We start from the raw sequence: 16,065 nt of genomic DNA, 5'->3' as shown, positions 1-16,065 counted from the left end.
GCGGGCTTGGATATAGGGCCTCTTCTTCGAGCACATGGAAAGTCTGTTTTGCCTTTGGAGCAGGAGGCAGGCCAGTTTGTCAGAGGATGTGCTGGAAGCCTGCCACTTCCGCTGAGCTGCTCTGAACTTGCGTTTCAGAGAGGCCAGGTCGGAGTCATTCTAGGAGTTGCGATTGGAGGAAGGTTTCATGTAGATCCTCTGGACACGGCAAAGATGTCCAGAGTGTTGGAGATGGATAGCTGAAGGTTAGTAAGGGCTGTGTCAGAGTGAGAGCCAATGGCAGGAGTGGGAGGGGGAGTGAAGGTGGCAGCAGAAACTGATGCACGCTTCATAGGTTCAATGACAGAAGGAGACTGGCAGTGCGGGCAGGGGTTAGCCAGGGGACCCAGGAGGTACAGGTGAGAGGCAGGAGAGCATGATCAGACCAGGAGAGAGGAGTAATGAGAGGGCTGGAGATGGGGATGTCTGCAGAGATGAGAGCATCCAAGGTGTGTTCGGCTGAGTGCGTCGGAACGGAGGGAAAAATGGGGAGGGAGAGAGTCGCACAGGTTGTGGGAGAGTCCAAAGGCCGCATCAGGGGAAGCTTGGAGGTGGAGGCCAGGAGAGAAGAGGTGATGTCAGATGACTCAGAGGAAGAGCAAGACCTGGCCAGGGGGCCTGTAGATGGTCGCCAGAGTCAGAGAGAGGACAGGAGAGAGAAAAGTCTCCGGACGAGGCATTCGAAAGAGGAGTAGGCCTGAGTGGGTATGATAGAAGAAGGGACCCACTCGGGGAAGATTAAGGCCACTTCGCCCGGACCGGTTTGGCCTGGGTTTAGAGAGGATCTTGTAACCCTCAGGGAGGAGAGTGGCAAATCTTGTGACAGAGCTGGCAGGGAACCACATCTCGGTGAGAGCGAGGACGTCACTGTTGTGGTCTTTAAGGTGGGTGGCAGATGTCAGAGGAGTGTGTGATGGCAGAGCGAGAGTTGAGTGTAGCTAAGTGGAGCAGGTTGTCACTTTTGAATGTCTTCCAAGGAGGGGTACAGGAGTGTAGTACACCCTTCGGAGGTGGCGGAGCGGCCAGAGGAGTGGCAGAAGGAGGAGTGGCAGGAGAAGGGAGGAGGTTGATGAGAGACGGAAGACGCCTATGAAGGAGGAGGAGGCTGGGCTGAGAGTCCTGGACCATGAAACTGCCATTTAGGTAAAAATTAATGATGGCCCTAGAGAAAATGAAAGATGTCAAGAGTACTTCCAATCGGTGCCACCATTAATGGAAGAGAAAGAGAAATAGGAGGGCACTGAGACCATATAGGGAATGCAAAGGTCCACAGGGGGAACGACAGAGGATGTTGGTGGAAGGGGTGAGGAAGTAGGCACATCAGATATCCACTGTCACATTTCACAATCAACACATAAAAGGGTCAGATTCGACCTTTGTGTGCATTGAAAGCAATTGGCTACAAGGCACTATCCATCAACAGCATCACTTTAAGGGTGGAAATAGATAGAAAAAAAGCAATAGCAAGTGGTAATTCTGAAATACCACCAGCAGTATTCAAGAGATACTACTACTGTTACCACTTTGAGTGTCATTTATGTAAGAGTGTTGTTTAAATACCTCTGGCAGTGGTGGTAACTCACACAGAAATTGTAATGAGGCCCTAATGAAACATGCATAAAGAAGTATTTTCCCTTAAGTCCCAGCATTATGAGTAATATAAATCAATATCAATGTACAACAGGTGTATTTTAGAAAAAAGTATGTTTTTTAAACGTAAAGCAATCACACGGGAATGACATGCAGTGTTCTCAAGGTGCCTCACATCAGGTGAGGGTATCCCACCCATTCCGGCACACTCTATTATCATCCTGGGACAATTTTAAAAAGAGCACTACAAGTATCGGGATTGAAAGCAAAAACATGAACTGAATGAATCAGTCCATCTGGCATGGAACAATTTGAGAACTCTGCCAAAGTACTCTCTGAAAGTATGCACTTAAGGCTCCGAGTGTTTGCGTGTTTACAACACTGTATTCTCAATTTGTGAAAAATAGCACATTCCAGCTTCATCAGTATATTTCTTTATTAATACATTCCCCTGGAAAATGCCTCTCCACTCAGAGGCATGGCTGAAAAATGTCTACACCCATTGCTAAAATGACTCACCAGCCCTGAAAGTTTCAATGCTGCCAGGCTGCCTTATCGGTTTAAAAGCGAATTGACATACTCCACCCATTTCCCTTGATCCTCCCCAAAACCTATAGTTCCAATCCACGTCATTACACTTCCCCCAACTGCACAGCAAGAGTAATTGCCAATATTTGCTCTACGAATCGGCGCATGGTGAAAAGAAGCCAGATAGTAAGCGGGAAAAGCAGAAGCCGCACACACGTCAGAATTGTTCCATAGAGCAGGTTTTTTCTATAGCCCAAATTTACAGGGAAACAGCCCAATCTGGTAACTCCGATTACTTACTATACAGTTTTTCCAAGTAAAGGACTTGTAGGAAGTTGAGGGTCCAAGGAAAGTGTTAGTACCAGGGGTTTACGTGGGCAAGGGCTTGCTAGGGCCCCAGCCATGGCAGTCTCCAAATATTACCTTTGAGCCAGGCCTCTCCGAACTGACCTCCCTCACCAAATATCTTTAAAAATAGGAGTGGAAATACTGCTCTTTGCCAGTAGATGTCACCGTCAGTAATGTTTACTATCACAATATCAGTTAAAGAAAAATGAAATTAGGTACTTTTCATTAATTATACAAAAGTAAGGGTAAGAGATATGTGCCTCAACTGGTGATCACCGGCAACAAACTAAGGCACAAAGGACCATAACCAAAGATGCTCTGTTAAATAAATATATAATTCAACTTTCATTGTACATATCACACACATATAATACTGTCTAAAAACACTAAAATGTATGCGTAAAACCTCAAACAAATACAGACATATATACACAATTTATAAAATGTCGAGAGAAACTAACTCAAACCACACTAAAATCTAGCCACTTGAATGTGACAAATCATGATATATTTCATTGCATTCAAAAAAGCCTCACTTGTACAAGTTTCTGTCCTGACAACAAAACTAAATGCTGGACATTCACCAGGGGCATGTTTTTATTCACTTGTCTGTATTGTCAATGGGACCCGTCAATAAAATACTGGTCTTCCTGTAGATCCCTACCAAGTCGCTTGGATGCAATTTTCCAAAGTCTCAAATTCATTGTTGCTTCTTCCAGCTTCCTTAATCAGGAACTGTCAGTCCTTCCTCTCGCTGTCCTTTCAGGGGGAGGGATCACCTTTACTCGACTGTAATCCCTCTCAGTAGTGGTCCAAGCTGAATAGGTTTTCACCCTGTCTTGTGTATCCCCAACTTGGATCGGATCTTTGATTAGCAGGTAGCCTTGGCATCCTATTTCTACTCTTCAAGTTCCAAACACGCTTGACTGGACGCTCCAACTCTGGTCAAGATGTGTCACTGTTAGCAAAGAAACGCCAGTTCCTTGTTTTGCGGATCTGAGATTTTAGTGTGGTTTGAGTTACAGTGTTTCTCGCCACATTATATCAATTGTCTATACATGTCTGTATTTGTTTGAGGTTTTACGCATTCATTTTAGTGTTTTAAGAAAGTACATATGTGTGATATGTAACAATAAAATTGAATTATGTATTTTTTTTTTAACAGAGCATCTTTAGTTATGGACCTTTGTGGCTTAGATGCTTGTCTGTAATCACCAGTTGAGGCACATATCTCTTACCCTTCCTTTTGTATAATTAATGTTGAGTACCCACAAGGTAGGAAGACTGAATCCCCCACGTGGGGTTAGCCGTTGTGAGACCATTAGGTACTTTTCAAACAGAAAATCGAAATTATAAGAAAATACATTATTTGTTTTTTGCCAGACATTGTATTAAAGTATTATCATTAGAATGCCTTTAATTAGTATGAATAATGGATATCTTTCAGAAGAACTGGGATTGCATGTTGTACTGATCCTTTTTGATTTGATATTCGGATTCATTTTTTAATACATATATTTCAGACAAAGATTTTACACACATTAATTACATTTAAAGACCTCTTGTAAACCAGAATGTTGCCCTTCCATTGCAAATAGGTTAACTCGATTGGCTCCGTTAGGTCACTCCTTTAATTACACAGGCCACTCCTCCTTTAAAGCTTTTTTTATCTACTTTGAATTTGAGGCTGCGCAAGATTCTTTTTAAGCGCCGCCCTGAATGATTGCATAATGATGCATTGGAGCCTCACCCTCCCACACCTCGATTTCATATCCCACTTAAAGCAATGGTTAACACTATGTATACTTACAAGAATCTGAAAGCACAACTACGTAATAGTAATATTTTTGCCAAGTTGGCTCTGCCAACCTTCAGTCATAACTAAAATAGACTGCTGGAACGCACTTCCTATTATGCAGTTTACACCATGTTTTTTTCTCAAGAGGGATCATATTTTTCACAGAAAGCTCCGCCTCTAAGAGGATATGTTTTTCTATTGCGAAGAAATGGTGTTTCCCTTTAAAAAACCCTTAAGTGCCAGGCTATTATTGAAGTCTATGTAAAAAAGACTAGTATACTCGTCCTTGGCACTTAAAGGGTTTGAAGGACAAGCGTAGGCTCATTCAATTAAGTGATCTGGTTGGCTGAATGCCCCCTGGTGCTTAAACATTCATCATGCTCTTTTTGTTGCAGATGGTTGAGCTGCCTATTATTCGTCCTGTTTAATTCATGTGTTTCTAAAAGTGATGTGTTAGGTGGAGGAGGACAGCTTGCCAGCTTCGAACCCAGAACCATTTGACAACATGCCATTAATGCATCACATAAAGAACTCCTTATTGACAGTATTTCACAAATTGCTTTCTTTTCCTTCCAACACAATATTTTTCTTTTTCCAATTATTTCCCCAATAACCTTTCACTTTTCATGAGGTAAATCATCTTTTATTATAACAAGAAAAGATTCACACCATGCAATTGTATTGTAAAAAGCAGGGATTGTGAAATGAGGGGGAACAACACACATCAATTACAGATGGTCCTGACCACAAATTACTTTTTGACCACCTACAGTGTTAAGGATCTTGAAATGGCACTTCAGCAGCCATCTAGATCTCTTTCCTGCAAGTTTGCTTCCCACGAACTAATGCTGCGTCACAGCCCAATTCCTGACAGGACTGTAATGGCGAATGCACATTAGTTGAAACCCCGTTTGCGAAGTACAAGGCCCATTAATTTGTCAAAATAACCACTAGATTTTAGCAAAACAAGGCCGAGGGTTCACATCCCCATGAATTGTAGATATTAAGCACTCTCACCTTCTTTTGTGTCTGTCTTCGGAGCAGAGAGCTTGCCATATCAGACCAATTAAGCAGAACCAAAATGCGACGAGTGTCATTATCCTCCAGTCACTTAGTGATTTAATAAGGGGTACGCAGCCCATTGACCAATCGAAACACAGCCACCAGGGACACAGCAGCAACCATGTATTCAACGAGTAGTAGTAATTATAGTTTGTAACCTGTCAGTGGGAAGTAAACAAACATGTTTGCCATCAAGGGAAAAAAATGCAACTAAAATTATGTTTAGCACAACTGCTACACAAGACAAACGCGCATGCATTATGAGGGAGGTTGACCATCACTCAGCACAGCTAACCAATGTCACACGTCATGGGTGGCACCTCCAGACATTCCTGGCATTTCAGCCGACAGCACTTTGTATTCTGGGAGTTGTCACCCCCTCTAAACCCCAATAAGGGTCTATCTACAAGCCCCAGTATACAAAGTGAGTTAGAGTAAACAACCACAAGACAGGCTGATGGGGAGCAATTACTCGCATAAATCAAGACACAAACATCTATATAATGCATATTGATATGCTCATATATTACGATATTACATACTGAAATATATATGCAATATTCAGAGATGCATACATTTCATAGTAAGATGCATGTACAGAATATTGAGATGCACACATTATATATTGAAAAATATACACAAGTTACTATGCAATGAGATAAATATACAGTGTACTGTTACAAATGGCCTCAAGAACAAAAAACTCCAAGATGAGATTCAAGGGTTTTTATTTTTATTTTCAACGGACCTAGTTGCTGTCCCACTCTCTTAACTTACTAATGGGCGTTCCCACCCTAACCCAGACTTCCCGCAACCCCGGACTGATGCTAGCCTACTATATAAAAGCTATCTAGCTTTAGATGATGGCCTAAAGGCATGTGTACCATCTATCTAGCCTCTCTCAGTGAAAAATCTACGGTACCTAGCCAGAAATTTTCACACAATGTATGATTTTAGGGTTGTGCCCCCCAGAAACCCCAAACGTCACTCTCTCTGGTTCTTCTGCACTCTGGTATTCCTTATCATAGATTTCTTTGTCACTCTACCTTTCTCCACCTACTCTTCTGCCTCATGCTCCACCCCTTCCCCATCTCTCCTCATCTCTACAGTTCTTGTTATTGGACTTCTAACGGAGTATGACCTTTATGTTAAAATCTCTACATATGTTTCACAGTTAATGCAACTTCTTCAGGGGTATTTCTTAAAGAGTAACGTCGTCGCAAGACTGCATGGCTCGTAATATGGGTCAAGAGTTTGCTCCACAATTGTTACCTCACAGCCATAGGGATCTTCGCAAGTGTATTTATTCATATACAGGAATATGAAGAAAAATTCTAGTTATGATTCTACTTAACATTATCTTAAACATTAGGCGTGTGTCTCCCTATTCCAGGGCTGTGCACAATGCTGATGTGTGCACTTCATATTCCTGTACTTCATATTCCAATGCAGCGCTCCTTAAACTGGCCTAAACAACGGAATTACCTTCGGTAATGTTCTTCAGGTTGCACAGGTTAAATCCTCCCCCAGATTCCTCATCTTCTTGAAAAATCCAGCTGACAACTACAGAAATGTTTTTCTTACCAACCGAGTTGCGCCGTTCGGCTGCGATATCAACTCCATATTCTCGTTGGCACCATCTTGTGCACAATGGTGTCACAGGAATATGTAATTGGAGACGCAAAAATAAAAATAAAATAAATTGGGATTCCTACAATTCTATTGAAAGACTCCCAAAGCTATATTCCAAAGAAAGAAGCGAAGGAACAAATCCTTTTAAAGCAGGACATTTTTCTGCACCGATTTTCCCACTGAGGCAACCACATTGCCTAAGGAATCGAGCAGATAAAGCCAAGAGGAGTTAATCGATGGCCAAGTAGCCGCTCAACAGATTTCCATAACTAGAACAACTCGTTGCTGAGCAGATGTCCCCACCCCCGCAAGCTACGACTGCTCCCAAGTCTTTTGTCAAATGAGCACGGATGCCCTCCAGCAACACTTCTTTTGCCAGTCCATAGCAATTTGTAATGTAAAGAAATATCCATCTTGATCTAGTTTTTTCAAAATTGTCTTCCCGTGCTTGTAAAGAAAACTACAAAAACTTTGTCCTCTTGCCTGAATTCTATTATTCCGGAGAGATTCAAGCTTTAGAGCTCTTCTATGGTTTAGCCTATGCAGCCTCTCCTTGCTCTAGATAATGTAGAGTGAAAAAACACAGGCAAATCTACTTTTGGCGATAAGTGGAACTACTTTCTGTAAAATGGGCTTGATCCGTAGTTACCTTATCCATCTAGCACTGGAGTACACAAGCTAACTAGAAAGAGCTTGAAGCTCAGAAACTGTTCTCACTGATGTTTTAGCGGTTAGAAACAGGAGCCATAACTGGCACGAATGCATGGAATCGTATGGGCGGATGGTAACAATGCTAGAATCAAGTTTAAGTTGCATGCTGGCAGCACAAAAGATTTTTGAATTAACAAATTAACTATTACCTTAAGAAACTGGAGGACCATGGGCACAGTAAAGTAGGCACTTGCTCAGGGGTCTTTTTGAAAATAGAAAGGACCGCCAGATTTCCTTTTAAAGTGTTCACATTTTGGCCTGACATAGCGAATTAAAGCATACATCGCAAAACTGTACCGGTGGAGCACAAGAGTGGGTCAAGCTCCCTTTCCCTGCACCAACTCACCAGTGCCAAGCTTAGATACACCAGAAGAATAGGCGCCTTGCATAGAGAGGGATCCCAATCCTTCTAAGTCAATCACTCAACAGCCTGGAATTAATTTATTTTTTGAATTTGTTTATTAGCCATTGGTTTTAATCTTAAACCTTAGCTACATACAACATTTAAACAATCAAACAATTCTTCCATAATAACTTTGAATAAATGCATATAAATAAAAAGAGGAACAAAACATGTTAGAGAAGAATAACCTGAAACAAAACAGCAAGAGAGAGATGGAAAGAAAAATGAAAATGATTAAAAAAACAAATACAAGATTTTAAAAAATTAAAGGCGGCCAAGGTCCAGCCTTCCCCAGATCCCAGGAATGAAACAATTCCATACACAAAGAGCAAGTCAACCTAAACATAACTGCTAGAAATTCCAGCTCTGCCACTTTGAGAGATCAGCCCTTCTTGGGCTACTTCGTCAACAGTAGTTCAAAAAAGTTCTTTCATGAAGGCTAAAGTAAGTGAGGTGGTTTGAGTGCTTGACATCAATCTCCCCCACCATTCCTCATCAGAAAGGGTTGTATATCTGCTAAAATGCTTAGCCAGCCATTTTAAGCGAAGATCTCTAGCGCCTACACAGGTTAGGATGAGATGCTGTAACATCGCTCGGTCAAAGTCACAGAGCCTACAATGGAAGTCTCTCAAAACAGATGGTTTCCTAACCTCAATGACTTCCTTGGTGGGGTATAAGTTCATTCTCACCCTTAGAAAGTTCTGGCGTTTCAATTTACTTTACAAGGAAATTTAGAAACATATGGTGGTAAAGAGCCCCTTGCTCTAGTATCCTTGAAGTTGTTGCCATATATCCTCGAATCTTCTTGAGCTTCAAGCGCTTGGATCCAATCGAGATCATACAGTTTTCGTTTGACGTGGGCTTGGTGCAGCCACAATGATTCCAGCGTTTCACACAGGTCAGTCAAAATATCATTAGATAATGTACTCCAGGCAAAGTCTCAGAAGGCCTCAATAATGCAGAGCCAATAGCAGCAAGACCGCCTTCCGTTCCTTTATCGCAGCATTTTCTTTAGAGTGAAAGTGTTTTCCAGACTGTTATAGAATAGAGGGATGTCAGCCCCAATTCTACTCCGATGACCTGGATGGGCACGCAGTTTGGCAAGTGTAGCACCTTGCACCAAAATAGACCTTCCAATTTCCCCCATACGAGGGCTGATAGTGAAAAGGACGTTTCTGCCCCATAAGTTCATATCAGGGACACTTTGAGGCGGAAAAAAGTCGATCACAGGGATCAAAGAAAACTTGCAATTTCTGGTCATGATGATGCTGGCTTGTGCATCGAGGTTTCTCGTCTTACTTCGAAGTGAACGTTCCCTCTGGGTGTCCACAGTGCTGTCGTTCAGGCATAGCCCCAAGTAGGTAAATTCTGACACTTCCGAGAATTATTTCGCATTTAATAAACCATGCTTTATTGGCACTGCCTTTCTCTTTTTTTTTGCGACCAAAGGATAAGATCCTTGATTTTTTTAGCATTGATTCTCAATCCATTCAACTCCACATACTTGTCTCTGGCGTCCAGCTGCCTTGTGGAGGCCCACCTTTGGTTTGGACCAACAATAATAGGTCATCAGCAAAAAGCAGCCTTCCAATCGGGATGCCTGCCAATGAAGGAGGAAAACATCTGATTGCATCAAAGGCTGACTCTATGTCAGAGATAAACATATTAAAAACAGCTGGTGCCAACGGGCAACCCTGTTTTGGGCTATTAAAGGTTTTAATTGGCTCGATCATATGGCCCTTACGATCCAGACTTACTCGCAGCAAAGTTTGGTTATGCAAAAGTTTCAAGGTTTCAATTATGTCTGAGGGGCAGCCCCATTTTTCCAGTTTTTTCCATAAGGTTAGGCGATCTATAGAGTCAAAGGCTTGTGCCTAATCAATTGACGCCATGTAAAGTTGTTGGCCCATTTTTGCCTGTGACTTGAGGAGGTTTAAGATGAAGAGATTTACGGAGGTCCCCACACCTCTTACAAAACCGGTTTGCCAGGGGTTTTAGTGGTGGGTAGATGTTGCCCAACTGATAAGGGCTTTAAGAAGTAATGACCCAAAAATGTTATCACTGGCATCGAGAAGGGTGGTGGGCCTGTAATTGCCCGGAACCGCCCTATCACCCTTTTTGTAAATCGGTACAATCAATGAGCATGTCCATGATGGTGGGATTTTTTTGACTTTCTTGATTTGGTCAAACCAGACACCCAATTTGGCAGACCAGAATTCTGGGTCTTCTTTCAGGTGGCAAATAGACATCCCGTCTGGCCCAGCTGCTCTTGAGTAACTGGCCCTCTGGATCAGATCATATATGTCGCTCAGGGTTATTGAAAAGGACCAAGGACCAAGGGCTCTCAGAGCCCGTTGTTACTTGTGAATTTGCGTCTACGCTACCCGCAAAAATCTGTTCACAATGAGACTTCCAAGTTTCCTCTGTAATCGGGTTAAGCAAAAGGGTTTATTGGGCAGCCATCGAGTGGTTAAACAGTCTCCATATTACAGCTGTATTTTTCAGGGAAAGGTTGAAATAGCATATTTTCCACCTCTCGTTGGAGCATGAGGGCCTTGTGCGATTTAAGCCAATGCTTAAAGGCTTGCTTTAACCACCTCGAACGGTCCCTTCTGCCATGTGACTTTTAGAGTTGAGGCGAACTTCTTTATTCACTGCTGCTTTCCGCCTGGCCACTTCTGGATCATACTTGTGGCGCAAAATAAAGCCAGGTTTGGCTGAGGGGGTGTCTTTAAAGTCAAAGGCTTTGAATGGTTCTAAAACAGAGACTTGGTTTAAAGCCAAGCTGGGTGCAGCTACTTGAATAGGTCTCATCCTCAGTCTATTTCTTCCCGGTTCAATATAAAAGCTACAAGTTAGCTGTGGACGCTCTTCAACCGGCCAATTTACCAATGATATGATTACGATGCTATGATCACTCATAGTAGTATATCTGATGTCCATGCCAACTATATCACAGAAAAGGGGTTCTGAAGCAAATACATAATCTAAAACTTTCACTACCATTCCCCTCTTCCAGGTAGGAGCTGAAGGGCAATCGTCGGGAATGTGACCATTCACCAAGAGTATGTTTCTTTCCTCCAATTTTCTCCTCCAGTGTAGGCCTCGCACCACTTTCCTTGGGGCCATGGGAGTCATATCTTTGATGAGAGTGTTCGTAGTGTCAAAACAGAGGATGTTTAAGTCTCCACACACCAGCACCCCAAGATACGCATTGACGACCCTAGCTTTGTCAATAAGAGCAAACACTGAAGCCGAGAACATCGCACTCCAAATAGACGCCACGTTCCAGTATACGTTTAACACCAAGACCTTCCTGGACCGACCCGCTGGGGGAGAGCCCATCTGGATTATAACGGCCTGGATCAAAGGCGAAGGGCAGTGTTCAGAAATAATCTTGTATCCCCTGTCGACACAAAGAGCCATGAGCAGGCTAGCCGTGGGCGACCTTTCCGGACTTTCTTAGCCGGATTGAATGAAATCGAAAAGCCATCCAGAAGAGGGGGTGGGGGGACCTCAACTACGTCTCCTGGAGACAGATTATATCAAACTCCTGGAGATTGGGGATGCCCTCTCCAAACAAATGGAGGAACCCCCAGGTGTTCCACCAACAGCAAATTCTAATCGACCGACTTGAGGCCTCTAACCTCTCCCCACCCCCAATCGCCCCAAGCTATGCCGATGAAAGCCCCCCAGCCAGAGAGCCATCCAGCCAGCTCCAATCCACCATATCCAGATCACTGACTAGCGATCGCAAACTCTCTCCTCCATTATGCCCATAGAAGTGGAGACCCGGACCAGAGTCGAAGGTTGCTGATGGCAAGACGAAAGACTCAGAGTAGAAACAGTTTCAACACTCATATTGCTTGGATAACGGGACAAGGAGCTTCTAGAATGGTCCATCTACCTGCGGTACTTCGCAAGGTTGAATACAAGAAGGACTGGACATCTGAGAGAGTTTTACCTTCATAGTCCGATATCCTAAAGCCAAATGGTAACAACTTCTCCCTGTGCTTTAGTAAGATTTCTTTCTGGCTAGTTGAAGAGAAACGTAACAGGACTTTATCCAGCAGATGGTCCTCTGGCAATTCCACCAACAATAGGTTTTTATAATTTATCCAGTTTAGGGCTAACATTAGATCTGTTCAGGGTTAGATTGTCTTTAATCCGGAGGATTCGCTCCAACGAGAGTATATTATTCCTTTGGTCCAAATTGATTATATCATTTGGGGGATGAAGTGTACTACTGACTACCTTTGCAGCCGGCAGGCTGAATTTGACTTGTTGGGGCGTCGGCGGTGATAAACTTGGGGACCCAGATTTAGCGAGGAAGCAGAACAAAGCTCTTTTCTCTTCCAGTGCTTCGAACAGAGAAGCCACCATCGGGCTTTCTCTCACAGATTTAGTCAGATTTGAAACATCATCATGGAGCACCTTGTCTAGTGCAGCATCTAAGTAGCTAAAGGGGGCGCTAGAGAGCCCACGACCAAGATGGCGGGGTCCGTGTGGGCTCTCTGTAACCCGGCAGCAGAGGAGGGCGAAATTCGACCCTCCAGGACCCATAACTGCAGCAGACCGAGGGGAATAGTTTTGGGAGACCCGGGGCTGTGTTTGACGAAGTTCGGACGCCTGGTGAAGCGGTATTGGCGCAGGTGTGGCAGCAGCCTGCAGGCCGAGGAGGCGGGTGTGAAGTGGCAGTGAGGCAGAGAACCCAGGTCGGGCGGCGCGGCTCGGCTAAGTCCCGGCCGGAGTGCTCGTGCACCACCTGACCAGCGGTGCCCGTGACACTGTGCAGCGGAGGTGCGAGGAAGGGAAGGTGCGGCTGCGGTCGGTGGCCCAGTGGAGCAGGCCTGGAGGCTGGCGGGGGTGCGTGCGGAGCTCGGTGCGGGAGGAGCTTCTCCGAGTGGATGAGGTGAAGGTGCGCCCCCTGCCGCAGACTTTATTCAGCAGTGGACCTCGGGAAGGATTGGTGGCCTGAGCCCTGGGGCCGGAGTGACAGCGGATGAAGAGGCTGTAGCGGTGGCTGGGCGGTGGAGGCCCGGCCGGAGGATCAGATCCGGCGGCGAGGCTTGGCCTTCCTCTGGCCGGAGTGCTCGTGCGCAGCCAGCCCGGCCGGGAAAGAGGAAAGGCGTGACAGCGGAGTGGAGCGTGGTGAAGGTGGACGAGGTCAGTGGGCCGGTGTGGGAGGCCGGCAGGGTGGATGAGAGTGAGCGGAGGTCTGCGCATGTTCTGCCCTGGGGGGTGTCCCTCTCCCTCCAACAGCCTTCTGGAGCTGGGTGCGGCCGGTCGCGCCCCCGGAGTGGTGTGGAGGAGGGGTGCCTTGAGCCGGCGGCGGAATAGCAAGGGGCCGGCGAACACGGACTGGCTGGTGAGCGGAGCGTGGAGGCCCCAGGCTTAGGTGACGGTGCTGAACATTGTACCTGGTGAGGCTGGCAGTGATCTGGCAGCCCGAGGTTGACTGTTGCCAGGGCAGAGCTTAGACCCCCTGCTTGTGCTCCAACGGCCCCTCGGAGGAGCAGACACTTTTTATAAGTGGGGGAGTACTCTATAGGAGCCAACTGCGGTGGGACTAGTATGTGGTGGGGAAGGGTGAACACGAGACTACGGGAAGCCATTGACGCCAGGAGACAGGCCGGCAAACAGACTGTGCTAAGGCTGCACTGGGTGCGAGGGAGTGCTGGAGGCTCGCAGCCCAGGGAAGCAGGACCGTGAGGTTGTGGATCAGGGGGGAGCCTGCCCCCGCTGAATGACTGGGACCTGGAAGTCGTCTTAGACTGATTAGGGGGCAGGAGCTCGATCTCGGTAGTGCAGAAGATCTGGAAATTGTGCGAGTAACTGCTTGGATACTGGGCCAGCTTGGAAGTGGTGGGGGCCGTGCTCCCGGACTTCCCTCATGGTGGGGTTACGGTCAGAGGCCTCGGGACACTGAGGGTTGCATGGCGGCCGGCAGATGGGAAGACGGCGTTTGTGATGGGCGGCAAGAAGCAAACTCTTTTACCATTCACGCATAGAGACGGTTCCCGGAGGGACCGGGAGGCGCCTGAGGTGGGGGCAGGTCCGGCCAATATGGCGCAAGCAGAGCACCCAGTGGCATCGTCGAAGGTTTTAAGTGAGGAACCCCCCCCACGGAGTTGAATATGGTCTTGGCCGAGGTGAGGTCTGGGTTTGCTGCCATTAACTCCAAAAGCAGCAGAACCTCAGAGGTGGAGACCAGGGTGGGGGCGCTAGAAGACTAATAGTGAGACTGCGCAGGTGGTGCAAGAATTGAGAAGAGAAGTGCAAGCCATTCGGGTTAAAAACAAGGATCATGAAGCGAGGTTGCGTAGAAAGAATATAAGGGTGGTTGGTATTCCAGAAACTGTCCCCCAGCGGAACCTGGAAGAGTTTATGGAGAAGTTCATTAAGGATGTTCTGCAGGGGCCGGCTTTGTCCTCACAATTTTAGTTGAGAGGGCGCTTAGAATAACGCAGGTGGTATTGAGACTGGGGCAGAGTCCGAGACCGGTCATTGCTAAAGTACTTAATTACTGTGACCGAGATGCTATACTGAGACGAGCAAGGGAGCTTGGGGACCTCGTGTATGAGAATAGTAGAGTCTCCTTCTATCCCGACTTCACCCCGGCGGTACAGAAAGCCCGTAAATCGTTTGCAGCTGTGAAAAGAAAGCTGCATGAGAGGGGCCTGCAGTACTCCATGCAATACCCATCCAAACTTGGGGTACAGCATAACGGGAGAGCATACTTCTTCACAGATGTGCCTGGTGCGCATGAATTTATTCAGAACTTGCCGCGTCGAGAGGATAAGGGACCGGGAGAAGGTCTGTCAGGATGTGCTTGAGGAGATGTGCAAGCAGGCGTACTTATGTCAAGGAAAAGAGGTCAAGAGGAGGTGGTTAATTGGGACTCCCACCCTGGAGGGTCAAGCTGGAATATAGCTAATTATGTACCTAGTCAGTCCAGTGGCTTGATCGAATGCTTTTCTCTTACTATACTTTTGTTGTTTGATCCTCCTGTGCTGTTAGAGAGTGGCCGGCCGCTTGGAGAGTGGTGTCCGGTGCCCCCGGGCAGTGGCCCAGGATATTGTTTAAAGGGGATTGTTGGCAGGGAGGGATGTTCACTGCGAGTTGGGGAGGGCCAGTGTGGGAGGGGGGTGGGGGGAATGGGGTCTTGGTGCTTATAAAATGCCTGGTTCACAGGGGTGGGGTAGATGGAAAAGGTGCACATTGCATCAGTCGGACCGTGGTATATTATTGGGCAGGGCCTCCTGAGCATGGTATGTTGGCACCTGGAGCTGCGTTGGCCCTGAGTCATGGTGTATAAGGTGTTGAGCTGGAATGTGCGGGGGCTGAACGACCCGCGCAAAGCTAGAAAGGTGGTACAGTACTGTGAGAGGCATGGCGCCAAGATAGTTTTGTTGCAAGAAACGCACCTTAAGGGACAGGGAAATTAAGGGTTTGCCTGCTGGTGGGGATAAATGCAAGTTCTTTACTACTTACTCAGCGGGGGTAATGACTCTGATTCATAAATCGTTGGGGTTCAGGGTCAGCGGGACCGAGATTGATCCAGCCGAAAGTTATGTCATTGTTTCGGGGTGTCTGGGGCAGTCAATGTTGACGCTGGTCAATGTTTATGGCCCTAATGTGGACGATTCAAGTTTCTATGAGAGCCTTCTTGAAAAAAATGTAAAATATCGCAATACCCATGTTTGGTGGGCCGGGGATCTGAATGTCATTTTAGACCCGGAGCTGGACTCTATGGGGGTGGGGGGCGGGGGAAAGAAGCGCTCGAGGGCAGCGTAAGCGGTGCTGGGGGCTATGGATGTTCTAGCACTGGAGGATGATGTTTCATCCGGGCCTGGCGGGATATTCGCACCACTCTACGGTATACAACACGTCAACCAGGATAGATTATATACTGGGCTGTCCCCATGTTATCCGATGCACGGTGGGTTGTGAG

The 16,065-nt window shown here is 46.2% G+C and overlaps 1 protein-coding gene across 1 annotated transcript in view; it reads right to left on the bottom strand.

Moving 5' to 3' along the window:
- TMTC4 (transmembrane O-mannosyltransferase targeting cadherins 4) overlaps nt 1–16,065 on the bottom strand; it is a 1,375,572-nt gene that overhangs the window by 603,022 nt on the left and 756,485 nt on the right. Inside the window, exon 9 of the mRNA XM_069637004.1 lies at nt 5,321–5,523. Within this exon, the coding sequence (XP_069493105.1) occupies nt 5,321–5,523 (203 nt within the window). The remainder of the gene's footprint in view (nt 1–5,320; nt 5,524–16,065) is intronic.

Source organism: Ambystoma mexicanum, chromosome 7p (genome assembly GCF_040938575.1).
Source record: "Ambystoma mexicanum isolate Mex_15411 chromosome 7p, UKY_AmexF1_1, whole genome shotgun sequence".
NCBI classification, from domain to species: domain Eukaryota; kingdom Metazoa; phylum Chordata; class Amphibia; order Caudata; family Ambystomatidae; genus Ambystoma; species Ambystoma mexicanum.
This window is presented reverse-complemented; position numbering and strand designations above follow the sequence as displayed.